General features: G+C 34.6%; 1 protein-coding gene across 1 annotated transcript in view; it reads left to right on the forward strand.

Moving 5' to 3' along the window:
• Window positions 1-16,072, forward strand: part of CNTNAP2 (contactin associated protein 2) — a 902,024-nt gene that overhangs the window by 307,761 nt on the left and 578,191 nt on the right. Inside the window, exon 3 of the mRNA XM_072412254.1 lies at window positions 6,159-6,352. Within this exon, the coding sequence (XP_072268355.1) occupies window positions 6,159-6,352 (194 nt within the window). The remainder of the gene's footprint in view (window positions 1-6,158; window positions 6,353-16,072) is intronic.

Raw genomic sequence — 16,072 nt, forward strand, 5'->3', positions numbered from 1 at the left:
CTACTTACATTTAAAAATATATTTAAGCATGAGCAAATGCAAAGAAAGCTTTTTAAAGATGACCTATGGGTTCCCCCAAACCCTTTACTTCCTTTTAAAATATATGCAGTCTCCCAGTGTTCTGATGAAAAGTGGTCCTAAATCTTTTATCTTTTTCTGGGTACAAAAAGCAGGGTTTTTTTGGGTTTTACTTTGGGTGTCATTGTCATTGCTTGCCTAACATAGACACCTGGCTGTCCAGCAGTGGGGTGCTTTTAGAAAAAGGGAACCATTTAAGACTGGCCACTGTGGGTACTTCTGTATTGCTGAATGACTTCCCTTTTTGTGACAGCAGAGCGGGACCGGCTTTAGGTGGATGAAACTTCCTCCGAAAGGTAAAAAAATGGGTGAACAGGCTGTGATAGGGAGATTAATTTTTGCCCGAGGATGTGCTTTTATTTGAGCGTTTTATATGTTTTTTTGTTCAGGTATAACAGTCCAGTCTGTAACAAATAAAATATACCTTCTGTATATATTAACAATAAAAATAAAAATGCCTTAGATATGTCATTACACTAGCCAAAGTTAGTTGTTATGTTGTAGAATTACATTCTTTAAAATATAGTTTTATTTGTTTAAATTAACAAAAATAATAGATGCAATGAGTATTACCAATGTTATTATTTTAATATCAACAGTTTTAGCTCAGTTCTCTTGAACAATTAAAGGAGGTACAATATTTAATTAATTATAGAACAAGTTAGTGTACATTATGAATTCTAAATTAGTGCCCAAATAATATTAATCTCTACTCTACGGAAAATTGTTCTATTATATACAAAATAAATTACATTTCTGATATTGATAAACACATCTATAAAACAATTACATGTAGAATGGTTTGTGCCATAAAGCTTCTAAATAGAACAGTATAGGTTTTAATAACATTTTATATTGTATAGGACAGTACAATAAATGACCCAACTAAAAGTTTTTTCAATCTGTACAGTAGCTCCACGATACTGGTTGGGCACAACTGAAAATGATCCTGGATGAAGTGGCTGAACTGTCCTTTTATTGTGTCTTTGTATGATTATGCTAAAGGACTTAAATTCCGTGAGTTTTGTGACTCCTTAGCATTTTTAATGTCACTTTCCAGTCAAAATCCAATATTGTTGTTTAAACAAAAACCTAAATTAGGAGTTAACATCAGGACCAAACATAAGCCACTAGGAAATTTCTGCCTTAATTTGCAAAACTACTATCAAGCTCCTATTCTCAAACAAATTAAACATTTGTGATGACCTTCTACTGTTAACTCCCAAAAAAAATCCCCCCCCAAAAAAAATTACTGGCTGACTTAATCTCTCCCTTAATGGCTAAATAAAGAATAACTTTACCACCATCTTCATATCCCCCTCATTCAAGCCACTCTAGAAATCGGAAAGAAGAAAACAGTAAACATTGCACTAATCATGATTGAAGCTATAAACATCTAAAAAACATGACATTTATTGTAAATTGTTATTCCTTCAGAGGATGATAGGCATTCCCTAAGCAATTAACAATGTGTGCCTCTCAGGTCAGTTTAAGTGACACCAAAGATCTTTTAGTTTCTTTTTAAAGGTTACAGTCTTCCCAACAGCCAGAAATATAAGAGGCCTTCTTCTAAATAACGACCAAGTTTATGTACTGTGAGCTGTGGATATTGTAATTTTAGTAGGGGTTCCCTGAAGGCCTGATGTGATTTCAAGGGTCCCTCTACGTTAAAAATTCCGAGGTAGGCCGGTTTAATGTATATACTTATATCCTTTCTTGACGATGTCCAAAAAATTTAATTTAAATTGACTACCTTCTGTTTCTTTCATTTATATATACCAATAAGTCATTGTTCATATTATGCATGTATTATCCATGTATTGAAGAAAAACTAAGCACATAATTTATGGATGGTCCAATTTCCAATGGTCTAAAGCCCAGTGCAAGTACCTTCAAACTGTACAGTACAACTACTTCAACCACTGGGAGCTTCTCCAAAAAGTACTTTGATGGTACATTTTGCCATATTGACTTTCAAAGATGTCTACTTCACCCTCTTTTGTGTGGCAACGGTTGGTACTGTAAATCACTAGATAGTACTGGAACAAAGTTCTCATATCTGAAATGGCAGACTACCCAACCACCCTTAAGGTTGAGCTAGCCCTACTATATATATGAATATTAACTATTAACTAATTTCAAAAAACAATTCCTATCAGTTTATTTATACACTTGATATATATTTATATAAATATATATATATATATATATATATATATTTATATATTATTATAAATATATAAATTATATATTTTTCAGGACCATAATAAAAAAAATATTGAAAAACCTCTACAGACTCTATTTAATTACTAGGCTAACTATGCTACACAAAATAATATACCATGAAAGCAAATTTGCCATTTGCCAAATAAATGCCATTTAATTAACCAGCTATAAAAATAAATGTTTTAATTGATCTATATTTAAACACAAAAAGGTAAATTCTAGAGGCTGTATAGAAAAATGTGTGTACGTTGAAAAACGCTTTAAATTGGCCAAAATGTTAATATTTTATTCTGTGTTCCACATGTTTAAAAGTCTTTCTTTGTGTTTACTTCTCAGCTACTTTTGTTTTTTCACTTTCATTAGTTTTTATCTCTAAAATGCAGCCTATTATTCATGTGGCAACTGTATCTTTCATAAATCTGTCATCAAATCGAATTATTGACTAATTTATGTTTAATATGGCTGTGTAGTTAGTTTTTTTTTAAAGTTTTGTTAATTTTATTACTGAGAAAGAAAAATAGGGAAAAAAACCCTTCAAACAGCACCAAAGAGACACACAACAATACAACATTTGTGTGTCTTTATTGGAGTCCACAAAGATCCTGGTAGAACCTTCTTCATAACAGACAAATCAATAAAGGTTACACATCTTATTGTCAAAGTGCACAAAGCAATCAAAGTCCCCCAAATTACACCTTTTATTAGATGAAATAGAGAGAGGAGAATACCCATCGATCTTTAGCAAGTCTCAGTTGGAGCGCCAAATCCTGACATTTCTTGGTAACGATGACTGATATCTTTGTAAACTGTGTTATGTTGTTATGGTGCAATACAACACATAATAGATGGTTTGTCTCTGCACATATATAATGGTACAAATTGCATTGTTTTTAGGCTGTAAACATTATGTATTTTTTATTTATTTGCTTTGATTTATTTCATTTTTCATTTTCTAAAGAAAACTGAAAGGGACCAAAAACAGCATTAACCTAACTAGTCTTTCTAGAAAGAAAGCTCTACTTAAAAATGTGCCTAAGGAAGTATAACATATTGGTGTCCATAATTATCTTACAGGTGCAGCTTATATAATGGGGCAATGGGGGGAATTGATCAAACATGTCATCATGTAGGGATAGAGTTCATTCTAGTTGCCGTGTGCACTTTTGTTCCTATGCTCCTTGTTATATAAATTTGTTAAATGTAACACCAAGGCATTTTGAGCAAGACCTATAGGTATGTATTTTATACTAATCATATTGATTATCTATCTACTGAATATAATAGCAATGGCCTTGCACAAAAAGTGGGAAACATTTTCGATTTGTATCAGTTTAACTGTAAACTGTATTTGATATTAGTACGTTATTAAAAGGAACAAAATTTGAAATTTACAACATTCAATTTTTCAAATTTACGAAATTGTTGGCAGATATTTATGACAGCAGTTTCTTACAGATTAAAAGCTTTGCTGCTTAGTTTACAGACCCAGCAAGAGTATGTGCAGGATACCAGGATGAATGAACTAGCATGCACATGCATAAGACATAAGTTATACCTGACCATCAAATCAAGGCAGCTAAAGTACAGGTAGTCCCCGAATAAGGACATCTGACATACAGACGACTCCTAGATACAAACCGGGCTTCCCTGCTCACTTCTGTCCAGGATGGAGGCCTGATAGGGGGGGGGGTTGCATGACTTGTAGAAGAAATCTTTTGCTAAACACAGCTGAGGTTGTGGGTGATCTTAAGGACTGAGCACTTCTGCATCATCTTGTAGCTCTTGACCAAGACAAACTCTGCAGTTGTTTCTTTTTGCATATTCTTGCTCCCAAAGTTAACGAATGTCTAGGCTCCAAAAAGTTTTTTTTTGTGTGCATACACCACATGGTATGATCAGATGACTAGGAGAGAAAAACCTTGGTGGGCCCCAGCAATCCAATTATCCGAACATGCAAAAATCATACTTTGTTTATGTATCTCAGAAATACATCTGTCTGATCTTGGCTACCCATTTGCTAGTCATCATTTTATATGCTACAAATCATTGTTCTTTTCTTGCCAATTAAGGATTTGGAAAACATGCCACAATTATATATGTACGGTTTGAAGTTTGCTGTTCAAAGTAAACTATATATAATACCGGAATTCTTTGAGGTTTTTCGTTAAATTATATTGTGGGATTATGTAAATGGGATAATGTGTGCTACCACTTGCCTTTGATATGCTTTGCTTTATATATTCAAAAGATTAAGGCCACCCTCTGTGCAGTAAGAAAGTAGTTTTATACACTAGCAGGAAGCCTTGAGAAAATTCCTTAAAGGTAACACAGGTCAGCAAGATACACAACATAGAAGAGATACTGGTAGGGGGTTGATCATTTAGTATTGATTCTTATCAGGTGCAACTGTTGATTAGTACTGGAAATTGAAAATAGAATTTAGTAGCACATACCAAACACTTTTAAATAATTTAGACTATTTTCCAGAATGTAGCTCAACAACATGTTCTTACATTTTTTAAACATTTGTCAAAATTTTTTTAATCCGAGATGGAGGCTGTAAAAATACATTGTAAATTTTAGCTGTAGATCTCTTTTAATAAAAAATATTCCTGGTAAGAAAAGGCATAGCACAACTTTTGTACAGTACCTTCAGTAAAATATATTCCTGATAACTGTTTTTGCTCTACCTACACTGTAAAATACTTAAGTTAAAGTATTTGATTTTTAAATTGAACAGGATATGGTAAAAATGTATTGTATATTATTTCCTCAGGTTTCTTCCCTTATTTTTTTTTGTAAATATTCAGCAACAGGTGAAAGAAAGAAATACCCTCAAAAATGTTTCATCAAGTTGTTATTAGGTACTTCCTCCCTAGATTATATATATATATTTTTTTTTTTTAAATTATCTGCATATAGGCTGTATGGAAGTTTTGGTAATACCAAGGAAATGTTTTTGCTTTTGTGTCATTTTATCCCAATAGGCACTCTTATTAATTACATTTTAGATGAATAGAAATACATGTACTTTATGAAATGATAACAATTTATAATATGAATATTTGTTTGATATTCTTTGGTAACTAAAAAGTTATTCTTTGGTAACGTTCTACATTATTTAGTTTAAAGTAAAAATAACATTATATCCAGCTAAGTACAAAAACATGGCAGAGCAAAGTTACTTTTTTATATTTCTTTAGTGTCCTGCCAGCACATAAAGACTTTAGGGCACAGTGGATAAAGAAAGCCAAGAAGTAGCATAGTGTCCACTGTTTTTTGTGAATATAATGTATTTTATTTTATCCAGAGCAGCCTGGATAGAAATAGAAAGGGGATACATTTGGATATTGTTTAGACTGCAAACTTTAGGAAATACTGTTTTGTGCCTGTTAAAACATTACCATAGCAAAATCCTCTTTTTTTGGTAGATTTAATAGGTTTTAGAAAGGCAGCTATGTTCAGATGGATAAGGTTTCATTCTCCTACTCATCTTGGTCACCAAAAAAGACTTTGTGCTTGGAAACTATTAGACTTCATTAAAAGTCTTAAATGTAATGTAATGTAAAATGTTAAATGTAATGTAATTTGTAATCAAGTAAGACACATGACAACCGCTTGAAAAAAGCCAAAAAATTATCAGTTACTTTATCACCCCTGCGGGGAAGTCCAGAAATCACCAGGTACCCAAGGAATGCTGCATATTTTAAAAGATACCTAATAAAAGTATACATTTGGCCAATCCAATAATGTCCTTTTGGTATATTTTTTCTTTGACAATAAAATGTGTTGCACTTTATTTAAATTCTTTAGTTTACCAGATTACAATACTAATTTGATTTTCAATTCAACAGGTGGTGGTGGTTGGTCACCCTTGGACAGTGATCATTATCAGTGGTTGCAGGTTGATTTTGGAGGCCGGAAACAGATCCGTGCGATTGCTACTCAAGGGAGGTATAGCAGTTCTGACTGGGTGTCTCAGTACCGCCTGCTATATAGTGACACCGGAAGAAACTGGAAACCGTATCATCAAGATGGGAACATTTGGGTAAGTTATAGGTTTTTTCTTCTAATTGTTTAATATAAACTTTTGGTTTATTGCTGGGGCTGAGAGCTGGGTATAGAAGATGTGGTTTCTTCCTCAGTTCATAATACAGCAATGGGTGCATGAACAGCTTATTGATGGAGCTGAGAACTGTCAGATATGTGGAATGCTGAAGCCATTACTAATTGTAAACTTTTAGAAAGTTATTATCTGTCTATAAAAAAATCTGTTGTAAAATTCACCTTCACAAAGTTATATCTGATTACCAAAAAAATTGAACATAATCAAATGTCTAGTGTTTTCATGGGTAGACCTATTTTCAGGATATGGGTTTTTACAGATACCATTTTTTTTATAAAATGTGACAGATATTCCAAATAAATATAGAAGGTCATTTAATACCAGCAAGGACATTTTATTAACAAGATGGATGTTCTGTAATAAATGACTGGGTCTGAAAACGGACTACTTAGTGCAGTTATATATTAAGACAGATTAGTGAAATATATTAAGCTTTTTATCATAAAGCCAGAACCCATTTATGCACTACTTTTCTGATTGTTGATGAGCAAGATTAATTAAACTTCAGTTTGTGTTGATTGCAAAAGTCCATTAGGTGAACAAATTAAATTGCTATGGTTCAGTGAAAGAATAGGCATTATGTCAAATAGAAAGTAGAGGCTTCTTGTATGACTTGGTCAGCTTAATGTGAATGTGGTTCGTAGAAGTATTTGATGCTGATTTATCATTTATTGAAAGCCAGCACAATAAATTTGGTTTATTCAAGTAAATCATGCACAAGACCTTTTATTACAAGATTTTAGTGTACCTACACAAGAAAATTATTCTCAATAGTCATGTATGAACAAAAAATTACTGAGGCATAATAAAGCATATGCTTCAAGGTCAGCAGAGAAGCTTTTATATGATTATTTGAAGATGGCCACAAGCACAAACTATCCACTGAACCAATAAAGCAACATTTTTGTAGATTGTATATTAAGTAACACATGGGTTTAGGTAAACTAGCATATTGCACCAGTATGCCAATAGTAAGTGTTGCAGCTTAATGTTGATTATTGTTATTGCTACTAGACCTGATTGTGCTGTAACTGTTTTTTTATCAAGATAGAGTTTCTTAATACCTAGTTACCTACAGTATGTCATACCTAAATAGGTAAACATATTTTATTAGATGTAGACAAGGGAAAGAAAAAGTAATTCTATCAAAAATGCTGCTTCTTCCTTTTTGAGCTCTCCTAAGGCTGGGTTAATTACAAGACATGCAAGGTATGTGTAAGGCCCTGGTCCAGCAACAGTACTCAACAGACACCAGTACCTCAATCTAATGCCACACTCTTCACCTATAGCAAGCTCCCGCTCAGCCTCGGGAGACTGGTTGCATTTCCCAACACATGGTTGCCCCCAGGACTTAGTGTGCAAGGGATGGTGCCTGGGGGAAGGGCTGGCAGTGGACTAGGAGCCCGCAGATAAAGTTGTACCAAGATTTCAACAGAGACAAGCCTAGAATACAGAGCCAGAGGTCATACACAGATAATCCATTCACCAGACCAGGTACATAAGGCACAGGCAAAAAACAGGCAAGACACAGACAAGGTCAGCACCAGTAAATCAGATGAATAAACAACAGCAGCAAGTCAGTCTAGCTTAACCCCCCAACCGCTAAACCCGTAATTTCTCGCACTAAATATTTTTGCTCTTTTGGATAACCCCGTATTTTTTCGCCTACACTAAAATCCCCACTTACCTGGTCCCGCTGTGCTAATCCAGCGTCGGTTCCGTGTTCCAGCGTCGGGTCCATGTTCCAGCGTCGTCCTCCAGCGTCGGGTGTCCCTCTCCTTAAAAGAAAAAGCCGGCCGGCTTAGAGGAGAAAGCCAGCTGGCTTTCTTTTCTAAGCCAGCCGGCTTCCTCTCCCTCCTCTCCCTGTCCCTATCCCTGTGCCTGTCACTGTCCAGCGTCCATCGCTGGACAAAAAAAAAAAAATACTCACCTTCTCCCTCCGCTCCTCCGGACACGTCTGTCCTCTTCGGTGTCCAGCCGGCGAGTGCAGAGACAATCACCGGGGTTTCCCGGTGACGTCGCTGCGTGCGTCGGCGCGGGAGGGAGGCGGGGCGGCAAATTCAAAATTTTGCATTGAGTTCCTTTGTATTGAACTCAATACAAAAAAGCTGTATTGAGTTCAATACAAAGAAATCCTTATATAATATATATATAATTGTATTATATATATATTATATAAGCTACTATACATTACATTTTACACTTTTTTTTTTTAACTTTTTTTAGTTTTTTTTAAAGATTTTTTTTTTTTTTTTTTTTTTTTTTTTTTAAAAAAAAAATTTAATTATTAAATTTATAAAATTTTGGACATATTTTGGTGAGTTATGCGGTAATTCGGTGAATTAGAGCCTACAATCCAAAATAAATTTCCATGCAAAAAATGTAACACTTTTTGCATGGAAGTTTGGAAAGAATTAGAATACCCGGCATTTGCGTACGCGTCCCTCGGCGATTCCTGGTGATGCGCGTGCGTGCGCCCGTCGATGAGGGTCGTAGCGGAAAATTCAAATTTTTTGTATTGGATTTAATACAAAGTCCTGTATCCAATCCAATACAAAATAATAGAAAATATATTTATGTGGTTTTGTCTATAGGTATGTGACGGACACTAGGGAGGTGTTTTAGAAAAATATATTACTATACATTATACCGAATTATCGCATTTTCAGTATTTTTCATTTATTTATGTGTTCTTGTTTAAGCTGATTTTTGTGTTTTTCCTTTAATTTTATTAAAAGTTTTTTTTTTTTTTTTACATGATTGTGTGTTTCAAACATTTTTTATATTCATGATATCTACTAGAACCCTATTCGGACATATTTCTGTAAGTTACAGGTCTACAATTTAAAAAAAAAATTTCATGAAAACCTGTGACGCTTTTGGAACAGAAATCTAGAAATCAGTGTAACGCTCAGGTGGTTAATGCTACAACAGGCACTTGTGACTGGGAGGAGAGAGGGGATAAAGTCCCACCAACCAATTAGCAGGAAATAATCATCCTCTAAAATTTCCTTCAGCTGTGCACAGCCTCAGAGTGTGTGCTAGGGATGCTGATAAAATATATCAAGTTGCCCGGCTAAAGGAAAGCAGGGGATGCTGCTATTTCTTTATTCTCTTTGCTGCTGCGAGTGACATTGCCGGACAAAATAGGATATGTGAGATACTGCGGTGGGGCACAGCACAGAATCGCCATCCCGAAAAGCGTTTTCTAACAGTATGTGCCTAAATGTGTCCATAAAAAATGAAAACCTTTTAGTACAAGGGCCAAACAACCTTGTAAAAGACAAAACGATGTATGCCCCTTAAGTGTGTTAATAGAAATTCCCTGTATTCCACAAACTATATACTGTGTGTACGTCCTGTTAAACTGCCCTTCTATACCCAAGGAAAAAATGCAGTACAAATATCTTTATGTGTGTACCTTCCTTGTGTAAAGTGGGAACAGGTGTCAACTTGGTAGTGACAACACTCATGGAACAATAAAAGTAGCAAGCAGAACGAGAAGGCAAGAATAAACTCTGGTACATCTTTCAATCCAGATAGAACCCCTAAACTTAAAAGAGATATTCAGTTCCAGAGAATAAAATCAGGGCCTCAGTAAAAACACAATGAGTGGCCTTTGGCTGGCCTCAATAACAGCAGGAGGTGTTTCCAATTCCACTCATTGCTGTCATCTTTGGCTTATTACCTACAGCAGGAGGGTATGCAAAGATTCCAATTATCAGAGGAATTGCCCAAAAAATCTCTCTGTGCCATTCTTCTATATAAAAGTCTAAGCTATAAGAGGAAAAGCTTATATCTTCCCACCCGTTGCTCCTTTTTAGATATTTGCCTATCTTTGACCCACCTTAAACTAATCACCTTACCTGCACAGGAACTGAGTAGTTCCTAAAACTTGTTTTTTCTATGTTTTATTGCTGACTTTAAGCTGAGCAATCCACAACACAAGCAGAAATTCTAAGCAGATGTTTAAGCAAGTGAGTTTTCAGACAGTTCAACAAAAATAAAACAGCAAAAGTCTACCACACACGGCAAGCAGAAAAGGCCATCTAATGTAAAAGCCACCTTTGTAGTAAACAATGGAGTGACACAGAGAAGAGGTATTTAGAAAGATCTGATGCATAGACTCATACACTACAATAGTACATTTTCTAAAGTGCAGACAGTTGTCGAACCACCAATTTTTACTTGTATAGCAACAAATAGGTGAGCTACACTTAACATAATATCTGTTCTGGGCTACACTGTAACAATACAAATGGAAGCTTACATAATTGTATAAAAAAACTCCTAACTAGTGGAACATACCTGTAAAAAAAAGATTATTTGTCTTGAGATGACACTGCAAAAAATGCACATATCTTCTTTATACAAAACTATAAAATAAAAAAACGAAATCTGTCTATACAGAAAATATATAAAAATTATTAACCAGAAGTTTATACATCATGTATTCTAATTACTTTCATACCATTATAATTACTTTCATATCATACCCTTATTTCAGTAAATTATATTTACCTTGGTACTTATCCTACTGGATCATATCTTAAATAAATGTAAGAAATATCTTCTGTATGTGGTTTGTAAGAGTAAGAGTAGAACTGAAGGGTTGTGTATTTTGTTAGAAATATTGTTGCCAAGGCAAAGTATAATTTTTCATGTTAATTTCCATTGTAAATTTGGCAGACTACAAACAAGACACAATAGCATGGAAAACTGGTACATTCCAAGCTTTCATTTACACATCCATTACATAAACTGCTTTCCATTGAGTTTGGTCGACAATTACATTCATCTTGTTGTTTAAAGGAAAATGTATTGGATCCAACATAATAGCCAAGCTTGGTTCTATTTTTATACTACAGGTTGCTGTTTTAAATAATTTCAACAGATCCTGTTCCCTGTTGGAAAGGTGGTTGATCTTTTTCAATGTCAAATAGATGACTTTGTAGCCATCCTGCAAATATACTATAATAAATGTATGGTGTTACCATTGTTTTAAGTCATCTTTCTAAAATGTATATCAATTAAATGCGATCTTTACAGGTAGAAATGTAACAATGATGTCTACAAAGAATACTTACATAGGTTCTTATGGTGCTCTAGCAGTACGCTAGGGAGGCCCTATTAGGCCTTACAGTGATTGCTGTACACATTACTGGTATTTTGCTATAAAGGCACAGGTTAGCTTTATTATAGATAGACTTCAGTATGTATTAGCCAGTCATATTTAACTATTCATAACATACCTTTACAATAGTTAGCTTATGAAATGCTAGAAGTTTTTCATGACACGGGAAAACTCTACACCACTGTGCAACCTATAGAGGGTGTTAGATAGCAGAGTGGCTCAGTGAGTCTGATTTATTAAAGCTCTTCAAGACTGGTGACGATAGACTGTCATGGCAGAACTTGAGTGATTCAGCAAACCTGGAACGGATTGGAAACATTTGGTGACTAATAGCAAATGATTTTTAAGAAATACGTTCCAAGTTTGCTTGATCACCCAGGTTCTCCCATGATAGACTATCTTCACCAGTTTTGCAGAGCTTTAATAAATAAGGCCCACTGTGTTTTACATGTTTTACAAAGCAAATTTACTACCATTATGGCCTGACAAAACAATATTTGCATAAAAATTTTCCACTGATTTTCTACGGCACTATATATAATAACTTGCGCTGAGAGATGGCGAATAAACCCTTATCACAGACGTCTTTATAGCACAATCTAATTCTAATCAGGCTGCAAAAAATGGAAGACCCCCCCTCCCCACACACACACTCACACACTCACACATACACACACACACAACTTCACTTGTGCCTTTTTCTTCGTTGAAATAAGAACTATCTGCACAAATACTGCTTTGAGTTTTGTTTGCTACCCATAATGAACTCTCAACTCATGAACCATCTATGAACTACTGACTTGTGGGATGCTGTGTTTATATTACCAATTCCATATAAAAAACTAGGTAGTAGTGAACAGCTACGAGAGAGCCCCTGTGGTCTGAACATTCCTTGTGAGATACAGCTGATAATTCCAAAGCCTCTATGGGCATAATGGAGCACACTATGCAAGAATGCTATTTACAAAATGTTGTTTCATTGCCTTGCTCTATACCTTTACTAAGAATTTGTCAGTGTAGTGGAGTACCACTTTAAACAAAAGCCGACATGATGTTTGACAAGGGTGGCATCAAAAAAATTAAAACTGAAATTTTGTCTTGCCATTTTTTAAGCACATAATTTCAGTCTTATACTACTTTATAGGTTCCTTTGGAACCGTTTTAAAAATAGTTCTATTACGATGGGTTTTATAAGGCTGTCAAAAAAATATTATCTACTTTGTACTTTTTATCTATTCATTGGTAATTACTGTATGAAATGTATTGAGGAGCAGAGAACAGATTTGCTTTTACAAGTCTGGCTCTACAATTTCAAAATGTTAGACATAAATGGATATTCATAAGACTGGGATTCCCTGAGCTATGGAGTAGAAGAAAAAACTGCTGACTGTGCATAAGAACAGGTAGTGTATCAGTGTATTTAAATGGGACTTTTCTCCTTGATTAGAACACATTTTATGACATGCCATACATAGATAATTAGTTTAGGGACTTTGGTAGTTTAAAATCTCTTAAAAAATGTCCAGATGCGCATGTAGATTCACGCTGAACACTGGGTAGTGTATATAGTGTATATATATATATATATATATATATATATATATATATATAAATATATATATATATGTACACCATACTTACTTGTAGAGGCTGCGGCTGCAGTCCTCTCCCTCCTGGCGCTCATCAACATATCCCAACTTCTATTTCATCAGGGTCCAGCCATTATATAGGAAATCCCATGGTCATATCTTTGGTGGAGCTCACCAACTTTTACATGAACCATTGTAGCATGGAATAATATATTACACGTATTTGCAAACGTACGGTTACCCCTGAGAAGGCCAACATCGGGTGAAACACGTCGGGTACTACGGTTACACGTATGCAAACTGTTCATCCACCAGGTTGATACTGGACTGTTGGAGAATTTTATTGCCCGCTTACTTGATAAATACTAGCTGTGAACTGTTTAGTGTCATCTTCATGGCCAGAAACATATTGACCTCTGTAATGCTTTTAGATTTATGGTTTGATTTGTATTGTGTTTTGAGAAAGCACCAAAAATACAATACTGTTTGCCAAGAAAACCCCTCTGTTTGCCTTACATTTTATCCTATATGTTGAACTAGATAGCCAATGTAATGTAGGTTTTATTTTACTAACATTTCTGTAGTTTGTTGCAGTATGTAATTTTGGATAAACAATACGATTTTTGCCCAGTCAAACATTTTTCCTCAGTTTTCTATACTGTTAGAATAATAATTACCCTCTCTGGTTATAAGGCGATATTCAGACTGGTGCCTGGAACATACAGTGAGGCTCCTGGTGTCTGCCACATTGAGGAAGCCATAATTAGACCACAACCTTACACTGCATCAGATAATGAAGACACTCTCTCTCTGTCTCTCTCTCTAATGAAATGCTGTTGATGCCTATGGCCTTTCATTTTTTTGCAATGTTTTGTCTTTATTTATACTTCATAACTTAAATTTAATTTATATCTTTATAACTTGGTAGTTTTCCCAAAAATTATATGTCCACAAAGTGCTCATGTAAACTAGCGTGTGCATTGTAATAATACAATGCAATATTGTGGCATTTTACTGGATCAACATATCTTGTGGCAGGAGATCAACCCTTATGTTCCGCACCATCCAATCAGAACCATTACACTCTTTAGTGGAGAAAGGCAATATTATCTTGGACAGAAATCAAAGCCATACATACAGCCAAGGCATAGGATCAACGTGACATTGACATAAAGATTATTCTGAAGACTAACAAGGCTACTTGCATGCACAAGGTTTGTAAACGTCAGCACTGCTGTTGCATCATACACTACATAGATGACCCCCACCTCACTTTAAAGTGTAGAGATTAAATACTCCTTCAGAAATCATATTTCATTATCATTTTCCTTTTAAACATTGCATGAAAAATAATATTTTAACTTTAAGTGCTTTGAAAATAAAACTTTATAGAGGTCAAACCATGTACAATTTATTATTTGGTAAAAAAGGGAAAATATGCTCAGTCTGAATTTTTTACAAGGCACTATAAGATATAAGATAATATGTAGTGGGACAATTACAAGGGCTGCCGTCCCTTCTTAGAGTGATAGTTCTCTGACTGCATCCGACATTACCTATATATCAGAAATCCTGATATACATACTTGTTCCAGGTCAGTGATTCAACAAATAGTAAAAATCTTTTTAAAAAGCAGCCAGGAGACTAGCTTTTTCATAGAGAAAGATCAGCAAAGGCAGGTTTAAAATTTTCCCATACAGGTTACCTTTAATAAAACTACTGAGACATTAGTTAGAGACTACCGAAAACAATTTATTATCTTCAGGAGCTGGTCTAAACATAAAACTCTCACCTCTCATGAGCAGTACACTTAGCAATGTATATCATCAAGCTTTGTTTTGTGTTTATTGGTTTTGTGAAGCCATTCAAAAAAAGCGATACAAAAATGGCTGAAACTGCACTAGTTTTGCTTATATAAATCACTCCTTGGCCTTTGATAAATGACCCCGAGAGACGTAATCATAAGTGTGCTTTATAGGTGACTCTGTTCTAGGCGTTTTGCCTTTTATTGTGAATTTCAATGCCTTTGTGTTTTAGTTTTAGACCCTGAGGTTAATAACATCCTCAACTGGCCCATTGGAACATGCTGCATAAAAGCTTTTTCAGAAAACAAAACTTGTTAAAAAGCCAAAAATGGAATTCTTCTTTTTTATCAGTCATCACATTCAATATTGAGCAACCTAAGGGCAGGCAAAATTTCCCCTTGGAGCTGTATTTCCACTCTGCAAGTTAAATTTTCCTTTTGGTCAATGTTTTTTGTGTTTATAAGTTTATGGGGTTTATATTGGTGTATTGTCAAAAGTTATTATTGTGAAGAGTTAGGAAAGCTAAAACCAGGAAGTATATCTATATAGCTGTGCTACAGTTCACAAAATGTATACCTTAATGCACAATACTAAGGGCACCTATATGCTATTTAATTTTTTTTTTAACTTTAAAGGGTTAAGATTACTACAAAGTCAATACAAAGTTGCAGTCAATAAAAAGAGGCAGCTAATGTTTGCAATGTTTGTTACCATTCTCCTGGGTATACACATAGCTGGGCATGTCAAAGTTAATTTTCATATGTATGTTCATGTGGGTCTTGAAATTGCCTCAACATAAATATATAGCATTAATGATTAATAAAATGTTTAGGTGACCAATACATATTTATTTAACACAAAATCATTTGGCACCTATCATATACATTTTTATTTGCCATATAAGTACCATGCCACAGTATTCTTGTGGCAATTTAAGTCAAGTAATACTTAATGTATTTATTGCATGCAGCTTATTACAGTGAATATTTGGACATAACCCACAATAAAGTGTAGTGCCTGTGTGGCTAATCATACAGTAAAAGAAAAAAATGCATTACATACCCCCTACAAGTTAACTTTGAATGTGTTTTATGGTCTTCTACAAATGTAAACT

Source organism: Pyxicephalus adspersus, chromosome 5 (genome assembly GCF_032062135.1).
Source record: "Pyxicephalus adspersus chromosome 5, UCB_Pads_2.0, whole genome shotgun sequence".
Taxonomy (NCBI): domain Eukaryota; kingdom Metazoa; phylum Chordata; class Amphibia; order Anura; family Pyxicephalidae; genus Pyxicephalus; species Pyxicephalus adspersus.